At 38.2% G+C, this 16,616-nt stretch overlaps 2 protein-coding genes across 5 annotated transcripts; both read right to left on the bottom strand.

Moving 5' to 3' along the window:
* Positions 1 to 3,445: 3,445 nt before the first annotated feature.
* LOC122662186 (probable E3 ubiquitin-protein ligase ARI2) lies at positions 3,446 to 9,147 on the bottom strand. 4 transcript variants are annotated; one of them, XM_043857758.1, is made up of 7 exons: positions 8,889 to 9,147; positions 8,066 to 8,098; positions 7,652 to 7,931; positions 6,396 to 6,876; positions 4,266 to 4,814; positions 4,019 to 4,185; positions 3,446 to 3,858 (listed from the first exon to the last, which is right to left on the bottom strand). In XM_043857758.1, exons 1-7 carry the CDS (start codon positions 8,994 to 8,996, stop codon positions 3,713 to 3,715), a joined length of 1,764 nt encoding a protein of 587 aa, XP_043713693.1. In that variant the 5' UTR covers positions 8,997 to 9,147; the 3' UTR covers positions 3,446 to 3,712. The 4 variants fall into 4 exon arrangements, with proteins under 4 accessions (XP_043713693.1, XP_043713694.1, XP_043713695.1 ...); XM_043857759.1 differs by having other exon boundaries at positions 3,446 to 3,846; XM_043857760.1 differs by having other exon boundaries at positions 3,642 to 3,916; positions 4,016 to 4,185.
* Positions 9,148 to 13,911: 4,764 nt separating this feature from the next.
* Positions 13,912 to 16,376, bottom strand: LOC122662171 (30S ribosomal protein S9, chloroplastic-like). Its single transcript, XM_043857740.1, has 2 exons — positions 16,035 to 16,376; positions 13,912 to 14,279 (listed from the first exon to the last, which is right to left on the bottom strand). Exons 1-2 carry the CDS (start codon positions 16,374 to 16,376, stop codon positions 13,992 to 13,994), a joined length of 630 nt encoding a protein of 209 aa, XP_043713675.1. The 3' UTR covers positions 13,912 to 13,991.
* Between the last annotated feature and the right edge of the window lie 240 nt (positions 16,377 to 16,616).

Genomic DNA, 16,616 nt, shown 5'->3' with positions numbered 1-16,616 from the left:
GCCATCTTGCTGCTCAGGAACCCCGGTCACAGAGCCAGTGGCCTCAGGACAGGGCTTTAGGTGGCCTGATAAACCCTGCTTCAAGAAGTTCATTTAACTGCTTTCTCAGTTCTGCAAACTTTGGAGGAGCCATGCGATAGGAGTGTTTGAGCTGGAGGCTTCGTGCTTGGAACCAACTACATTTTGTGGTCAATAGCTCTTCGAGGCGGAAGCGTCTTTGGAAGGGATTGAGGCATTAATCTGCAAAGTCATCCAATACTTTTTCAACTTAAGCGGGGCCCTTGATCCGGGAAGGAAGGGAAGAGGAGGGTTCATCCCACCCGGCATATCCTTTGTTTCGAATCAGGTTCCCGCATCTTACTGAGGAGCGGTAGCGGCGAGGGCAACAATTATGCTTCGCCGCTCCTCTTTTTCTTTTTTGTGAATACCCTATGTAGTAAGTCAAACCCCTCCCCCCCTATAGTAGGATGTCATTTTGGTCCGTGGTTCGATGACGCAACGCATTCAATCTGTGGCATTGGACTAGTTTGGCTGGGCTTTCCCAGTGTCCCTTCGCTGCGGGTGCTAGCTACTGACTGGCACCTACCGCAACATTCCCCAATGCTGGAGAATGAAAGGGGGGTGGGTTGGTGTAGGGTTTCTATTCGGCCCGCTGGTGGAGTCGGCGGTGTACAGATGTGAAACTTGCAGACCTCATTGGTTGTGATATTGATCTTACCCGGGGGGGGGGGGGGGGAACGAAATAAAAGAATATATAGCTTCTTATACTGATGTGGGTAGGGTTTGGGTTGGAAATCAAAAAATTCCTCTACCCTCGCTATCAACTTAACCCCCCGGAGGTCCTGCTTCATCGCGTGTCACCCTTGGGATCGAAGAATTCATCGACATGCCTTCAATTTCCGTTTCGGAAAAGGGCTCTAACAAGACCCGCATCTCGAATGAATCCTCCGTCCACGAGGACGAGCTTGATGGCAAAGCAAGTCTTGTTGAAATTGCGTTGCTGTGTCAGAAGAAGGATAGTAATGGGTCTCAAGCGTCACATGTCTAAAGCTTATGACCACATCTATGATGTGGAGGAATTGGGATATGTTGGATCGGGAGAAACCAGAGAGGATGGTTATGATTCAGTAAAAACAAGATGATATGTTGGTTTAGAAAAACCTGGAGATGTTCGTTCGGCTTAGGATTCTTCAGATGTAAGTAAATGCTGAGGCGGAGGCTTCCCTTTCATATGCGTTGGCAGGCCCTGTGATACGATAATATACTTTGGTATCTGAATGTTGACAATAATCTTCTGGTGTTTTTGAAGCCTCAATGCCATATCGAGCTTGGTTGTGAATAAATTGGAAGAAATTACTAGCAAAAGTAGGTAAATGTTGTGAAAAAAAGTCAAAATCTAATAAATTTCGAAAAATTACTAATACTTGCTTGCATATATAGAATCAAGGGTGTCAATTTATAACCGAAACTGAAACCGCCCATTTAAAATCAAATCAAACATAACTGATTAATCGCTTCGGTTTTGGTTTCAAAATCTGAAATCTTTAATCGTTTCGATTTTGGTTTTGGATTCATGATTGAAACCATCAAACCGAAGTAGGAACCGAGTGGTTGGAAACACATGCTCTTTTTTGGTTTGGCTTTGATTTCTACATATTGTATCTTAAACCGATTCAAAACCGGACCAAAAAATTGAAACCGAATCGATTGCCCTTATATAGAATAGCAGAAAGCTACAAAGACTTCCCAAAAAAAAAAAAAAAAAGTGGTAGCAACGGTATGGGAGGGTAGTACTGTTTCACTCAAACCTATATAAAGTCAACAAACCCTGAAGTTGACCGAAATGTTTGGGTCTCAGGTTGGACTTGGGCTGAGAAAAATAAAACTATAAGTCTGGTGGGCGTGTACCTGTGCCCAGACAGCCCAGACAGCCGACTGCAAAATGACCACCCTGTCCCCATGGAAAGGGGGGTTGTGCTGGTCATTTTGCGCCCGACTGTGTCCGGGCACAAGTACATGCCTAGACGCACGACTGGATGGCGTTCCTTTTCCCATACAAAATCGGATACCTCTCTTATCTACAAAAAAAAAAAAAAATGTATAGTTTATCATATATAACTTTATTGCATAATGAAAATAAATTACAAAAGATCCTCGTACATGTTTCGACTTACTGATCATTATCAATCTAGTGGCATGGTGAAGCGAAGGGGGAGAAGCAACTACGAAGCCCCTTATAGCTTCAATGGGACCTGACAAGTCGCTTCACTTGTAGAATAGAATGAAAGCAAGGATGGTATATATCTAACGGAAGTAGAAATTTAACTAAATAAATGAGAGAGAGAGAGAGAGCTTCCGTGTGGCGGTTGAGTCTATTTCATGGCTTTAGCTTATGTGGTTGACTAGTTTGGATCATTATTGACCACACCCCTGAAATGACCAAGGGTGTGGAGTCATTTCACATACCCCTGTGTCAGGACGCAGACGGCATGCCTAAGTCTAAGCTGACTTACGAACATATCTCTACAATGCATTATGTCTCAAAACAGGTCCCATTCTTCCTCTCCTCAAAAGAATTGATTATTATTCATGGCTATTACCTTGACACCAGAAAAAGAATGAAGTATATTATGGGACCTATCCATATAAGGCTTACCCGCAGAGTATGTATACATAACCATCAATGCATTTTTCCACCTTTTGATTTGATAACCCAGCTGAAACACACATAATGAACCTTGGATTATAATGCATCGGATGTCCCATGATGAATCCTACTCCACCCTGTTACAGGATACAAAGGCCATCTATATCTACAACTTTGACACCAAAGAAACAATCTGGTGCTTTGATGTATTCATTGCCCGAGGCATATCCACTAGATAAGTGCTTTGAAGTCCTGTACACAAGGAAAACTTCTCCCTCATGTTAGCATTCACACATATAACAATGATGCAAAGCCTAACTAATTTCCCATTTGTTCTTTTCCTTTCAAAAAGATACATCTTTCATTGAAATCAGGAGAGGCAAAACCTTTTTTTGTCAGATTCCCATGCCATTTTAGATAGGTTTTCATGAATTTACATTTATCTTCTCTGCTATACAAACAAATACATGAAATATCAAATCTCCCATAAGAGTTATTCAAATGAAATGAGTCATTCCCAGAACAGGAATATTGAGCTTCTAATAACCTCAGAAAGAAATCATTATTGAACACGAATATTCCAACTCCTAATAACCTCAGGAAAAAAAAAATTTAAATAAAGAACTTAGAGTTTGAACTAGATTTAATGTGCTCTTACATCCATAAAGCAAGATTTTAAAGATCAGGATATGGAAAGTGGCCTCAATAGTTGTGGTGGCTTCCTGCAGTTCAATAGAATGTGTTGACTGGGGCTGAGCTTTGAGAAAATAGCATGCCAAAAATCGTTACCCATGCAACTGTCTAAAAGAGCTGCTTAGTATATTAATTCAAGCCTTGGGCAGAGGATATACATAACAATTATGCACATTTGCCTGAACTGAGAAGGCATGTACAGAATAAGAATGTAAAATTAAAAACAAAAGAAAGGGCATCAAATCACCTCTTTAAGGGTGTTGATCAGTGGACAAGCTGGATGCCTTGGGATTGGATGATAGAGAAATGCAGTGTATTCTTCAAGTTAGAACTGTACACTTTTTGAGTATGCAGTGATATGCTGTCACTAAATCAGCTCTTGTCAATTACTTCAGCAGGCAAGTTGAGATCAAAGAGGCCATCTCCAAGAGATTTTCTAGCACGTTTCCGAGAAGAGCAGCCACTACCATTTAAATTTGGGGAGCTAGAGGAGGGCCTACCAGGTTCCGCCATTCCTCCTATATATTGCATGTGTCAGTAGCTTTTGAAAGACATGGTGGTTCGCTTCCAGTTAAACTAAAATTGAGAGAAAAGTAATCATGATGAATTAATTAAAAAGCCATGTCAAGGTAAAAAAGAACAGTAATTAGGACATCAAAGGATTCTAAATACCAGTACCTTTTATGTTGGAATCTGATTGCAGAAAGGTATCACTATCATCTGCCTTGGAACTCAGACAAGGAGAAAGTTCTGATGCCTTCTCAACACCCTTTGACTGGTAAGAAGCTATATTATGGATCGTTGACTGGAGGGAGCCCAATAAATCATTCTCGATGCATTCATACCTGCTAATGTTGTCAGTTTGACTAACTGAATACTCATTAAAAAAAACCAATTGAAAGGGTTTTCAAATGATGTCACTCACATTTTTTTACAAAGTTTATCAATGACGGCAGAAAGATTGATGACTTGCATCCTTATCTCCATGACCTTTCCATTGGCATATGAATCAAAGGGTTCCTCTATAAACTTAGAGAGCCTCTCTACATTTGCTTCAAGCTGTTGCTGTTGGTCCTCAAATAAGTTTTGTTTCAACTCCCTTTCCTCCTTTGACATCTCACCCCAGAAGAGTTCATCCCCAAACATGTAAAATGCAAATGGGTAAGAATATGAGAGCACCCGTCTTGATCTGAAGAGTCTGTTGAGCCCATTTGTTAGCCAACTGAAGTCTTTCGGAATTGATTCTCTGTTTTCTAAAATTGAGATCTTAGCCTCAATGGTTTCCTTGAGATTGGTTTCAAGCTTAAAGGAATCTGTGTGAGCTTTATATCTGCTGTGATAGTGCATGTATCGATATAAGTCTCGTTTGGCACGCTCGGCTTTCAGCTCTTGGTCTTCTTTGTACCGCCCACAACTGTGACCAGCAATACTTGACCATGTGTGATCCCGGCCAGTAGCTCCACCACACAGCCAACTGCATCAAGACAGCAAAAAAAAATCGCATGGTCAGCTTTATATCAATTTAGTAAATTAATCTACTGATTAAGCAAGAGAAGCACTATACTATCATGTGTGCAGTAGTTGGAAGTCCGTATTGAGGATGAAACAACTCAAGAGCAGCAACACACTAACACATACCCAGTATTTGTAGCTAAACAGACTAAATATTCAAATGGGGAAACCAAATAGAAATAAACATCATTGGCATTAGTGATACTCCTAATGACATAGACCTTGACAAGAAGGGTCAACTACTGTTGCCAAGAGAGACCCAACTGATGCGGAACCCGGGTCACAAAACCCCTATTGGGTTCACTATGGGCCCACTCAGGTACCAACTACCTAAGTCACAAGGAAATTGATGGCAATTTTGTAATAAACTGAAGTTATCCAGGGGGAGTGGCAGGGATGTAATTAGGCAGAATTTAAAAGGCTATTGGGTAGGAATAAAGGGAGGACACAAAGGACGGGTAATTTTGGAACTTGAGCTGTAAAAGGGTTTAATCAAAAGGGGCAAAAGGAAGTATCATCTTCTACCTTGGGAATGAACTGAAATGGCAGGAATCCAGCCACCTTGAGAAGGAGATAACTCCTATATGCTTCAGTTGAGCCTGCTGTCTCAAGGGGAAGTTGGTACTGATGACTATGAAGGAGATAAAGGGCTGCTGAAACCAAGACAGGTGATGAAACAGAGATCAGATTTGATATTCCACCACAGGGAAAGGTTTCAGATCTTAGATTCAGAGGTTAAGGTCGTCTATGGATAGACAACCCATTGCCGACATATGAGGAAGAAATAGGCGAAAATTAGAGACAACAACCCACACATGCGAGGGCTGTTTGTACGCAGAACATGGGATTTGGGATGGAAGGGTCTCGCTGGGAAGGGAAGAAAGAAGAAGAAGAAGAAGAAGGAAGAGAGAGAGAGAGAGAGAGAGAGAGAGAAAGAGAGAGCATGGGGGAGGGGGGAGTTCACACAATCAGCCACGCAGGCTTCAACGCAAACACTCAACTCAGCTTTTCATTATCAAATCTACTCCCATCATTGGGTTACACATATATTTATAAAACCCACAAAATAAAGGCTCCGAAGTACTTCAATAGAAACTCAATAAAACTTAAATTGGAAATTTCCCTACATGTCTAATAGCTACCCAAAATAAAAGATTAAATCTCTTTCCCAAGTAAAATAAATCCCAAAATATCCTACTAAACCAGAACAAGGTTGGGACCCAGTTCATCTTGGAATATTTTCCCAAATGGATTCGGCCCGGTCCAAAGATCTTCTCCTGCATCACCAACACTTAGTTGCATCTTGGGGGCAAGAAATACAAATGATTGACAGCCACCCAGAGTTATGTAAAAGACCTACATATACCATGAGCTAATATGATTACGTTGTTATTGCACATATGCAACGTTTGTGACTTCATTCTTATCAGATCCTTTACAAAGATGAACATTTCATACCGAAGTCAAAAATTAGTATTGGAGAAGAATTGAACAATCTACATAAGCACAACACTGAAACAGAAGCCATCGTTAAAGAACTCACCAAAATGCTTGTCCACAAATACAGCTAACTAGATTGCAGCCACCGTTTTTTTCCACGGGTTTGTGACACTTTGGACAAGGCTTTGTGTTGACCGTAATCCAATTAACTGTTTCCGATTCATCTTTACACTTCTTAATCCAAAGCTCCCACATCAGACATGAACAAGGTGAGTGTGCATCAGATGAGCAACTGAAACAGAACTGTAGTCCACATGCACATTCTACCTCACAAAACTTATCATACTCAACACGTATTGCGTTACCACAATGTGGAACACTGGGGCACCATTTAACCTTTCTATTATCCTCAATATACGACTCTAGAAGAAAACGTTCAAATTTCTCTGCCAGATCAGGATGCCTTGCACTCACTAGATTTCTGACAATGGCTTCATCACATATTGCATTGCACTTGTGCTCCATGCACCTAATGCGTCTGCTTTGACCCTCCTGTATCTTTAAAATAAAATTCTCTGTCCAGCCTACAAGAATTGCATACAAATAATGAAACCCTGTATTTTAATGCATAGTGGAGATTACTATAGGACAATATTTTACAGGAAATAACAATGTCAATTAACTATGTCAATTTCCTTACACATTCAAGATAAAAAGGAAAAAAAATACTGAAACAGAGCCATTGATATTAAATTATTTACACAGCCCTCCATTTTTTAATCTTGAGCCTGTGCAAGGCTGATATGGTCAATCCAACTGCTGGATGGACAAACCATCCCTCAGATTGTTCAGATGTCAAATTTGGTTCCCATCTCAATCGTGTGGCCCACCATCTAGTGGATTTCCTCATGCACTTTCAGCCGTTAACCAGTGGAAACTGATATGGCAATTCCGACCGTGGGATAATTAGAGGACCACGTAGATTGGCCTTCCGTCAAATTTTTTCAAACCAAAACTAATCATGGCCCCACCATATATTGAATCTTTTTCCTTGTAGATTAGATCTTAACAAAAATACAACTGTTGATTGTGCCACATGGTGTAATACATTTGGGCTGAAACATATGACATGGGTCAAGGATGATATGGATGATAATCCACAAAATTTAGACTGGAACTGAGCTCCCACATCAAAGATGTTTAGGTCCATGTAGAATACCTTTTTTTCACAGACCATTAAGGAAACTCATATCATAGCAGCATTACCAATCTATGAGTCACTATTACAACTTTTCTAACATATATCTTTTGTAATGCCATTATTTTGTAATTTTGGTGTAAGAAACCACCACAACTTACAATTGTTGCAGAAGCAGTGGCCACAGTCCATTGTCGTGACCACATTGGCAGGAATATCATCCATGCATATATTGCACATTATTGTTGATGAGGACTGAAGGGAGAAATCAGCTTTCTGCTCAACCACTCTGACACCTGCTTCAGCAAATAATCGATCTTTCCCCTTCTCTACAAGCACTGAAAACAGCTTCTCAACATCCCACCGGTGGAAAATAAGTAGAGTCCGTGCATGTTGCTCCCTCAATTTTAGCCAGTCCATTACTCTATGCAACTCTTCTCTCTGCATAGATTTAAACCCGTATGTTAAACTCCTTTAGACATAACTAAAATATATACACAGGAAAATAGTTTTAATCATGTCATTGTCTCCATATGACTACAGAAAAAGGAAAAGAATTACAGCAAGGAATATACCTGTGCACTCAAAAGGGATTCCTTTGTGATCACCTGCAAAAGACAAGAGTCAAATTAACAAAGTCTGTAACGAGAAAACTAATAATAGCTATAAATTTGATCCAAATAGTATTTTCTTCAATGCTTGAGTCAGCTAATAAACTACAAAGGAAACTAAACAAACTCAATACTGTGTCTAATACAGTCAAAGCTACTTCAGGTTAAATTTTCTCAGATAGTAAAACTATGTCTTCTAAAGAGGGTTTCACTGTCAAGACAGAGGTCTCGTTTGCACTTGTTGACATTGCTATTCCGGCCATCTATTTTAATTAATTCTTGAACAAGAGAAATTCCAAGTGCTAAAGAGAACTATTAAGTGAATAATCACCAGAGAGAAAGAAAACCACAGTTCAGCCAACAGGTTTCAAATGAATTACATTCTGCAATTTAATCTCCCAAAGAAAATAACATTCCCAATCCCAGAGTTCAAACCTTTAACCAACTAAAGAGCACGACATGTCGTTGTCATTGAAATCCTTCCCTAAAAAACCGTTCTGTGACAACTATCAAACACAATAAAACTAGCTCAATCAATAGAAGCCTGAAATAACCAATCCCCAATCTTTATACATATCCCTTAAAAAAAAAGAGAACCTATTCTTATCATCAACATTGGATTAATAAGAAATTCAGTTTATTCTCATTCATAATCATTCCAGTTCCTTCGGAAAAAGAACAAGTGAAACAAAACAAAAATCCAAGATCATACAAATTTTCCTACCAAACCAACAAAATGATAATCCTACACCAAAAGGATTAAAATAAAGTGAGAGAAAAATCTTACCTGACAAGAAGAAACATTCTTAGACTGCCAGTGAGTATCATCTTCGTCATTTTCAAGTTCTTCGAATGAGTCATAATCATCTTCGTCACTGCTCATGTAATCCTCCATCGAAAGGAAACCAGATAAAAGACAATGATCAAGAAATAAGCGATAGAGAAATTCACGATTGCAAGGATTTAGAACTATCAGATTACAGAGAATGAGTAAATTTTAGGGAATGATCGCTGCAGATTCTTGTAGGTTTTTCCCTGGTAGAAGAAAGAAAGAACTTGTAAACGAAGCAAAAGAAGAACTAGTAAAAATAGTAGTTTCTCTTTTGCGAAGAAGTTTGGGTGTGACTGAGTTCAGCTTCCTAACAGACTAAAATAATTAAAAATGGGAAAAAAAAAAAAAAAAAAACAGAAAAAGAGTTGGAAAATAAACCGATTGGGATTTGGGAATATGAAGTGAGAAAACGCAGAAGAAAAGGAAAGGAATATGAAGCGAGGAAAAAAGGGTTAATTATTTAAATTTAATTGAGTATTTAAATAGGGATATGGATTATGGAATATATAAGACTTGTAATATTAATCTCACATTAATTCCTAATCTCATATTTTAGATTTGGGGTAAACTGGTGGGTCCGATACGATATCTATTTAACGGCGAATATATCGCACCGTTACTAAAAGACTAGTAACCCCGTCATCTGAGTGGCTACTAAAAAGGTAACTAACCCTAAACAATTCAGGAAAGACTTTGCGGCTCCTTAATTAAAAAGCTTCTTGCCTTTTTCTTTCCATTCCTTTTGTGTGTTTCTAAATTAAAATTGAAATTCTTACTAAAAAAAAAAAAAAATTTAAAATAGAAAACAGTTATACCCGTTCACGCGTCAAACGTGCAGGTGACCCTGACCCACCCCTTACTCTAATGGAAAGAGAGATATGGCCTTAACTTAACCATCTTAAAGATTCTAATCCTAGTGGTTTTCTACCGCGGTGTATCGTAGAACGATTTTTTTTTTTATTTTTTTTTCTTCTTTACAAGATTACTCAAAATTGGGTTTGGTTTTTATCAAACTACATATCCTTACATAGTTTTTTTGACATTTTTGCCCTCTCAATACCCTTATCTATCGTATTCATTGTATTGCATTGTGGTCTAATCAATTGGATCATGATCATTCAATTGGCATCCCATCACTTTTTAAATTGAAACGAAAATCATCTTACTAAAAAAAAAAAAAAAAAAAGCATTATTGAAACATCTCATTATTATGTCATATATTATTCACAGTTTCCATTTAACATTAGAGGGGTAAATTAGTCAAGTGCACATGCACAATACAATCTCTCTTCTCTAAAATAAATTCATTTTATAGGCGTCATATATACCTGCTTTAAATTGAATTGGGCCTCTTACCAAATAAAAAAATTATATTGGGCCCACTTCTTCCTTCATTAGGTTGACAGGTCAATGTTCGTTTAAAATTCCGATTGAGTTGATATGGTAAACTTCCTTTGGTCAGGTAGATCACCGCTTCTCATGTTTGGAAGATTTTTAATTTATATTTTTGGGGTGAATTAAAAACTTACATAGATCGGAACAAATTTCTGACAACCATAATAGGGTGTGTAATAATGATCCTAGATGGGTGGTTGAACCCTACGGGGATCAAAGAGGTAAAATCGAAAGAAAAAATACTTAGACCCAGGAGCACGTGGAATTACCGCTCAACCCCGGATGAACTAAAAAACCTTATTTTTTTTCTTAATAATAATTGAAAAACCTCATTTAGTCATTGATGTTGGTGCAAATGAGGCACGATCAAACAACGATTTCTTCCCCATTAAAGAAAGGAACGAGTTTCCCTCCACCTATGGTTAGTTGACTGTCCTCTATGGGTGGAGGAAAACTTTTTCCTTAAAAAGAAAAAGTAAAATTTTCTTCACTTGTGGAGGAGTTATCATCCACTATCGTAACTCTTAATTACTCCCTCACCTCCTTTCGGATTATTATCCTCTCAAATTCCTAAAGCTCGGCAGTACGACAGTACTAGGTGGGAATGCCGACATGTGATAGCTCGGACATCCAACGGTCCGAGCTCAACATAGTCAATGTGTTTCGACTGTTGAATGTCCGAGTTGCCACCTGTTGGCATCTCCACATGGCACTGCCGTACTACCGAGCTTTAGGGAATTGGAGAGGATCAGTTTCCCCTTCTTCCACAGTATGGGATTGAAAATGTCACATGGACCCACCCAAGCACCCTCAAGCCAAGTAGTGAACAAAAGATCCTTCGGTGTGGGTGAAGGAAAACGGGTCCTATGGAAAATGTTATTTACTATTTGGCCCCGTGAAGGAACCTTTCTTTCAGGCCCACCGGTTAGAGCGACGTGCGAGGCTGATGTGATTAAATTTTGTTGAGCTCCATGTCAAATTTCAATTTTAGCCTTTTAATAAACCCCTTTCGGGTCTCCTCATTATCACCTCCAATTCTGACACCCTCCAATTCCCCTCCAATCCCTCACATAGGAGCTGAAATGACCACTTATCCACTGCCTGGACAGGGAATTGGAGGGTGTCAGAATTGGAGGAGATAAAAATTCTACATTTATAGGGAGAGGGTTCCTACCAGGGTAGTGTAAGAGGGAATTTGTTTTTGATAAATGTTTAAGAAGGTGGGAGAGTTCCTATCAGGGCAGAGCGACCCGGGTCTCGTTACATTTTTTTTTGGTAAATGTGGTTATTTCCACTACAACCTTAACTATCTATAGGTAGGGTGCAAAATTGGTGGGAATACATTAAGCTACTGCCAAAATACACTCTATAAAATAGAAGACTTTAAAAAGATAATTGACAGGTCAATATTCCCATATTTGATTTATGAGTACACTTAGTTTGTCATCAAGGTGGTTAAGTGAGAAGTTATAATCTTTTTTTAATTATCTTTGTTTTATTCCTAAAAGTTATTTAAATTAGAGATAAAAAAATTAATTTTAAAATATTTTGAAAGGACTTATCATTATTTTTTGTTGAAAAAAGGTCTTATCATTATTATGTTATTTTCAAGAATTATCATTATCCCTTTGGAATGATAGGATTTACTTTCATTGAAAAAAAGAATTATTCTTGATGACACCAAGAGAGGTGTCAAATTAGTTTTCACCATATTTTCTATTTCTATTTTACCCTTCTCAGCGGTGTATAGAATTAGGGATATAAATGAATTCGAATTCGGATCGGATTTACTATTATTCGAATCCGAATCCCTTTTACCGAATGACATATTTGTATCTGATTTGAGATCCGACGAAATTTAAAAAATTAATATCATATCCAAATTCAAGAGTTTATCGGATATCCAGGTATTATCCAATCCAACTACCCAATTAGTAAACGAATCTAACCTATATCAATGATGGATTTCCGATTACCGACTCCAATTACCAAATTATACATCCTTATAAAAGTATGAATAATAAGGGTAATATAATATCATATGCTTTTACAAAAACATTAAACTAATCACATTTTACTATCGGATAGTTAATTATCTAGATATTATCCAATCCGAATGAAACTATCCAAATCTGAATCCGAATCCAATTATCTTTTGGGCGGATGATATTTTTCGAAAACCAAAATTTCAGATTCGGGAACCCCTAAACAGGTTCGAACACAGATTTTCGGCATCCATTTACATCCCTATATAGAATGCTTCATTCTGATTCTATCTTAACAATGCCTCTGGTCCCAAATAACACAAGATCTTAATTGATAGCTGTTTAAACTCTAAATCTGAATAACCCAGAACCCGACCCCTTCCCCACAATTTAAATGGACAAGGAGGAAAACAAGATCCTTCACTAGTCAAACTGAAGACTTGGTGGCAGAGATGAGAAAGTGAGTTATTCTTATTGAATCCATCAGAAAGGTCGCAAATTGATTCATGAGAAGCATCTAAAAAAATGAGCTTGAAACATATTAGTAAATATCACAACCAAAACTGACTAAGCTAGTCCTCAACTCAAACTCCATCAGGCATTACTCGGAACATTTCAAAATCCTGCACAACCAGGTGACATCATCTGAATAGCCCCAGATCCAAACTGGTTGAATCTGATCCTCCAGACCAAGATTTGGGCAGAGCTTTCTTGTTTGATCTTAATTAAATTCAGGTAGGATACAATTGCCAGACAGGTCATGCAAAATATTGTGACCCCAATATACGGCCGCCCTCTAGTTCTAAAATGTGACAACTTCCCATTTGCTGAATCAAGAAAGGTTTTACCAATGAGATTGTTTATGCCTGACATGCTCTTAGCTATTCATCCCAACTAGTTCATTTGAAAGGTAAAGAAAGCACTTGAATAAGAGGCTCCGAAGGAAAATTGGAGTTCAAATGGTTATGCATCATCTGACCATGCCAAATTTCAGTATAGAAAAACTCTCTTGGGAGTTCAAATGGTTGTGCATCATCTGACCATGCCAATTTTCAGCATAGGAAAACTATCAGCTGGGATTAATTGGTTGACCAGGATTCAGGACAATAGATAAATTAACAGTGCATTTTTTGTGCTAGAGACCAGTCTTAAAAACTGGTCCAGGAAACTGCCAAGCACTTCTCTTCTAAAACACTGGCACTACGGCCTTCTTTTTTGTACTTTGGACAGTCAATGATTTATTTTAACGAGCAGAAAGAAATGGCTTCTCATAAAGTTAAGCATGAATCAGTTTTTTTGGGGGGAAGAGTATCTGCATTGCATTGAAAATGTATTGAAAATCTCTGTCTCAGCGATCTTCTTAACATATAAAAGGTGCACGTTACTAAAATAGCACTAGTAGCTCTTACACTATGGTGCATATATTATGTACCCACAAAAGGCCCTCCCAGACCAACATATTGTGGCATGTTTGAAGATTTCAAGGGAAAACCTTTATTTCAATGTACACAAACTAAGAATTTTTACAGAGTAAACATTTACTACAAGAGACAGAATCACAGTCCAGATTGAAATCACAGAGCAACCAAAGGAACATACCAAGGAGAATAAATGTTTGAGTAGCCAAACAAACATGGCCCAAAAAAATCTACAAAGATGAGTATACTGAGTTCCAACCTCAACGTTTTGAGTACTGTGGAGCTTTTCGAGCCTTCTTGAGACCTGCTTTCTTCCTCTCGACCACTCTTGAGTCTCTAGTTAGAAGGCCTTCCTTTCTAAGAGGCACTCTGTGGTTCTCACTTACTTTCAACAAAGCCCGAGCTATGCCAAGAGAGATTGCCTGGGACTGACCAGAAAGACCACCCCCATGAGCTTTAACAAACACATCATAGCTATTTTCATATCCTAAAGTTACCATTGGGATTTTGACATATTGTAGCCATAATGGATTTCCTTGAAGATATTCCTGCACAACATCAAGGATCCAACATCAAGGATCCAATCATAACAAAACCACGAAAAAACTGATCAAAGAAAAAGATTTATTTTTTTTAGAAGATATGTAAGGCCTTATCAATATAATTTGGAAGAAGAATGTTCAAATTTAAGCACTACTGCAATGGTGATTGACTACAACACTCTCATTCATGATTAACTGCTATAATACAGAATTTGCATTATTTAGTGCCACATTGACTTTTTCACCTCTGTCCAGTGTCATGCACTCTAGCATTACTGTAAATAGTTAGATGAATAAAATAACTTTCAGTTTTAGAAAAATTGCATGGACAACACTGCATGTGGAGGCTAAGGCTAGTTTAAACATAGTGTAACATTTAATAGGCATTACTAATAGGTGGCTGAAGATTGTTGTTTTCCTTTTTTTCAAGGATCCATTCTCTAGGTCATACCGAAAACAGATTGAATTTGTACACTTTCTATCCTTTTTCTTTCATCTTTTTAGCCTAAATGATCATGGATGTGCTCTAGGTAAATAAGCCTAAACAAGCCTGCAACTTTTACCTACATCCTTCAGCTACAATGATGTGAAAAAAATTCAAGCTCTCAAAGTCTCAACTTAAAAGATCCCAAGGAAATCATAGCATCATAAGTCAAGGCTAGAAATGATGGATTAACCAGCTGGGGGGAAACATGGATAATACCGATAACTATCAATCGCATACTTCATGGATCCTTCCTTATACAATTTTTTTTATTGAACTCTCTGAATTATCACGACAAATTAATTAAAGGGTTACCCATCCTGTAAATTGCTGGATCTAAGATGTTATATTCCATAGCAGTAATGAAGATGGATAAGAACATGGCACTCACACTATGTGGAAATGAATTATACATTGAGAATGGAAGTATATCATATGAATGTGACACACACATGAGTACAGAATGCAATGAATGTGGCATTGAGAAACTTGAAAATTTAATATATAAAGAGGACATGGACATGACATAATGATTGTTCAAAAGAAATATTTAGTTCTCATAGTTTATTTTAAAAACAAGGTTTTGTCTTTTAATCTCTTCTCCCCAGCTCTCCTCATCTCTTCTGTGCTTTGTATTTGGCAGATTGTCCTTTAATGCTTTGTTATTGTCTTATTCAATAACAACATTTGGATTATGTCAGCCCTGACTTCACGGATCTAGGATTACAATCAACCAGTAGACTTGTGAGAATGGAGTTTGTTTCCTATAAGTGATTTTGCAGCTGATTCCTACATATTGAATTTCTGTATCACAGAAGATTCCAACAGTCACAGCAAGTGCATTTCTGTTGTTTCCCTATTATGAGAAATCAAACACATTTGCATTGGCAATAGCTTTTCTGCTGCTTTCTTTGAGTTTCTTTTCTATTTCTCTTGAGGCTTTGTGTAATGACAAGCTAAAATTTGAGGATTGTAAGCTTCTCCGACGTGCGGAGTTATTATGACCAAGAAGGAGTCATGTCTAGGTTCAATTTGACAATTATAAGATTTCTTAGAGGTGAGGTGCATCAATATAACACCTATATACAGATACTACTTTAGACCTAACTTACCGAAAGAACTGATAGTAACGAGTTCAGGGTTTAGAGTCCAGGCACCAGACACAACTCTTTTAGTCCATGACAGACACCTAAAAACTTGCAGCAAACAGAATTCCAGGAAAAAGAAAACAAAAACCCTAATGACAATGACAAGGAAAACAGTAGAGTAGTTGGTACCTTGGCGTCACGGTAATTGATAATAATTTTGCCACTTCCTTCCAGTAGAACGACGCGAGCAATGGCGCATTTCCGTCGACCGGTTCCAATTACTGTCTGAGCTGCAAAACCACCAGGGAGCCTGGACTTAATGTACTTTTCAAGGTTTGTCTTCTCCAAATCAACCGGCGAAGCGACGGCAGCACCGGAGGCGGCTATGACGAGGTCTAGGGTTTTGAAAGTAAGGCAGAATGGGAAAGATTTGGCTCGAGAGAAGCATAGGTTGTATGGTGTCTGAGACATCTGGGAAGAGAACGATAGAGAAGAGAAGGAAGACGTGAGGGAGGAGAGAGAAATAGCCATCTCCTCTGTTTTTTTTTTTGTGGGAACTTCTCAGGTGTGATTTCCGGTTGCTTAGAGCAGGTAATGCTATATTGAAATGACATATATACCCCCTTTGAACCAAGGCATTAAACCGGTTGGTCCCTTAAGAGTGTTAATTTCAAATCAAAATCGTTTATTGAAATTGAACCAAATCGCTTAAATCAAAACCAATAAATGAGCTAAGAAAGCAAGTACAGATTAATTACAGATACAAAGGCT

The sequence above is a fragment of the Telopea speciosissima genome, chromosome 5, assembly GCF_018873765.1.
Source record: "Telopea speciosissima isolate NSW1024214 ecotype Mountain lineage chromosome 5, Tspe_v1, whole genome shotgun sequence".
NCBI classification, from domain to species: Eukaryota; Viridiplantae; Streptophyta; class Magnoliopsida; order Proteales; family Proteaceae; genus Telopea; species Telopea speciosissima.
This window is presented reverse-complemented; position numbering and strand designations above follow the sequence as displayed.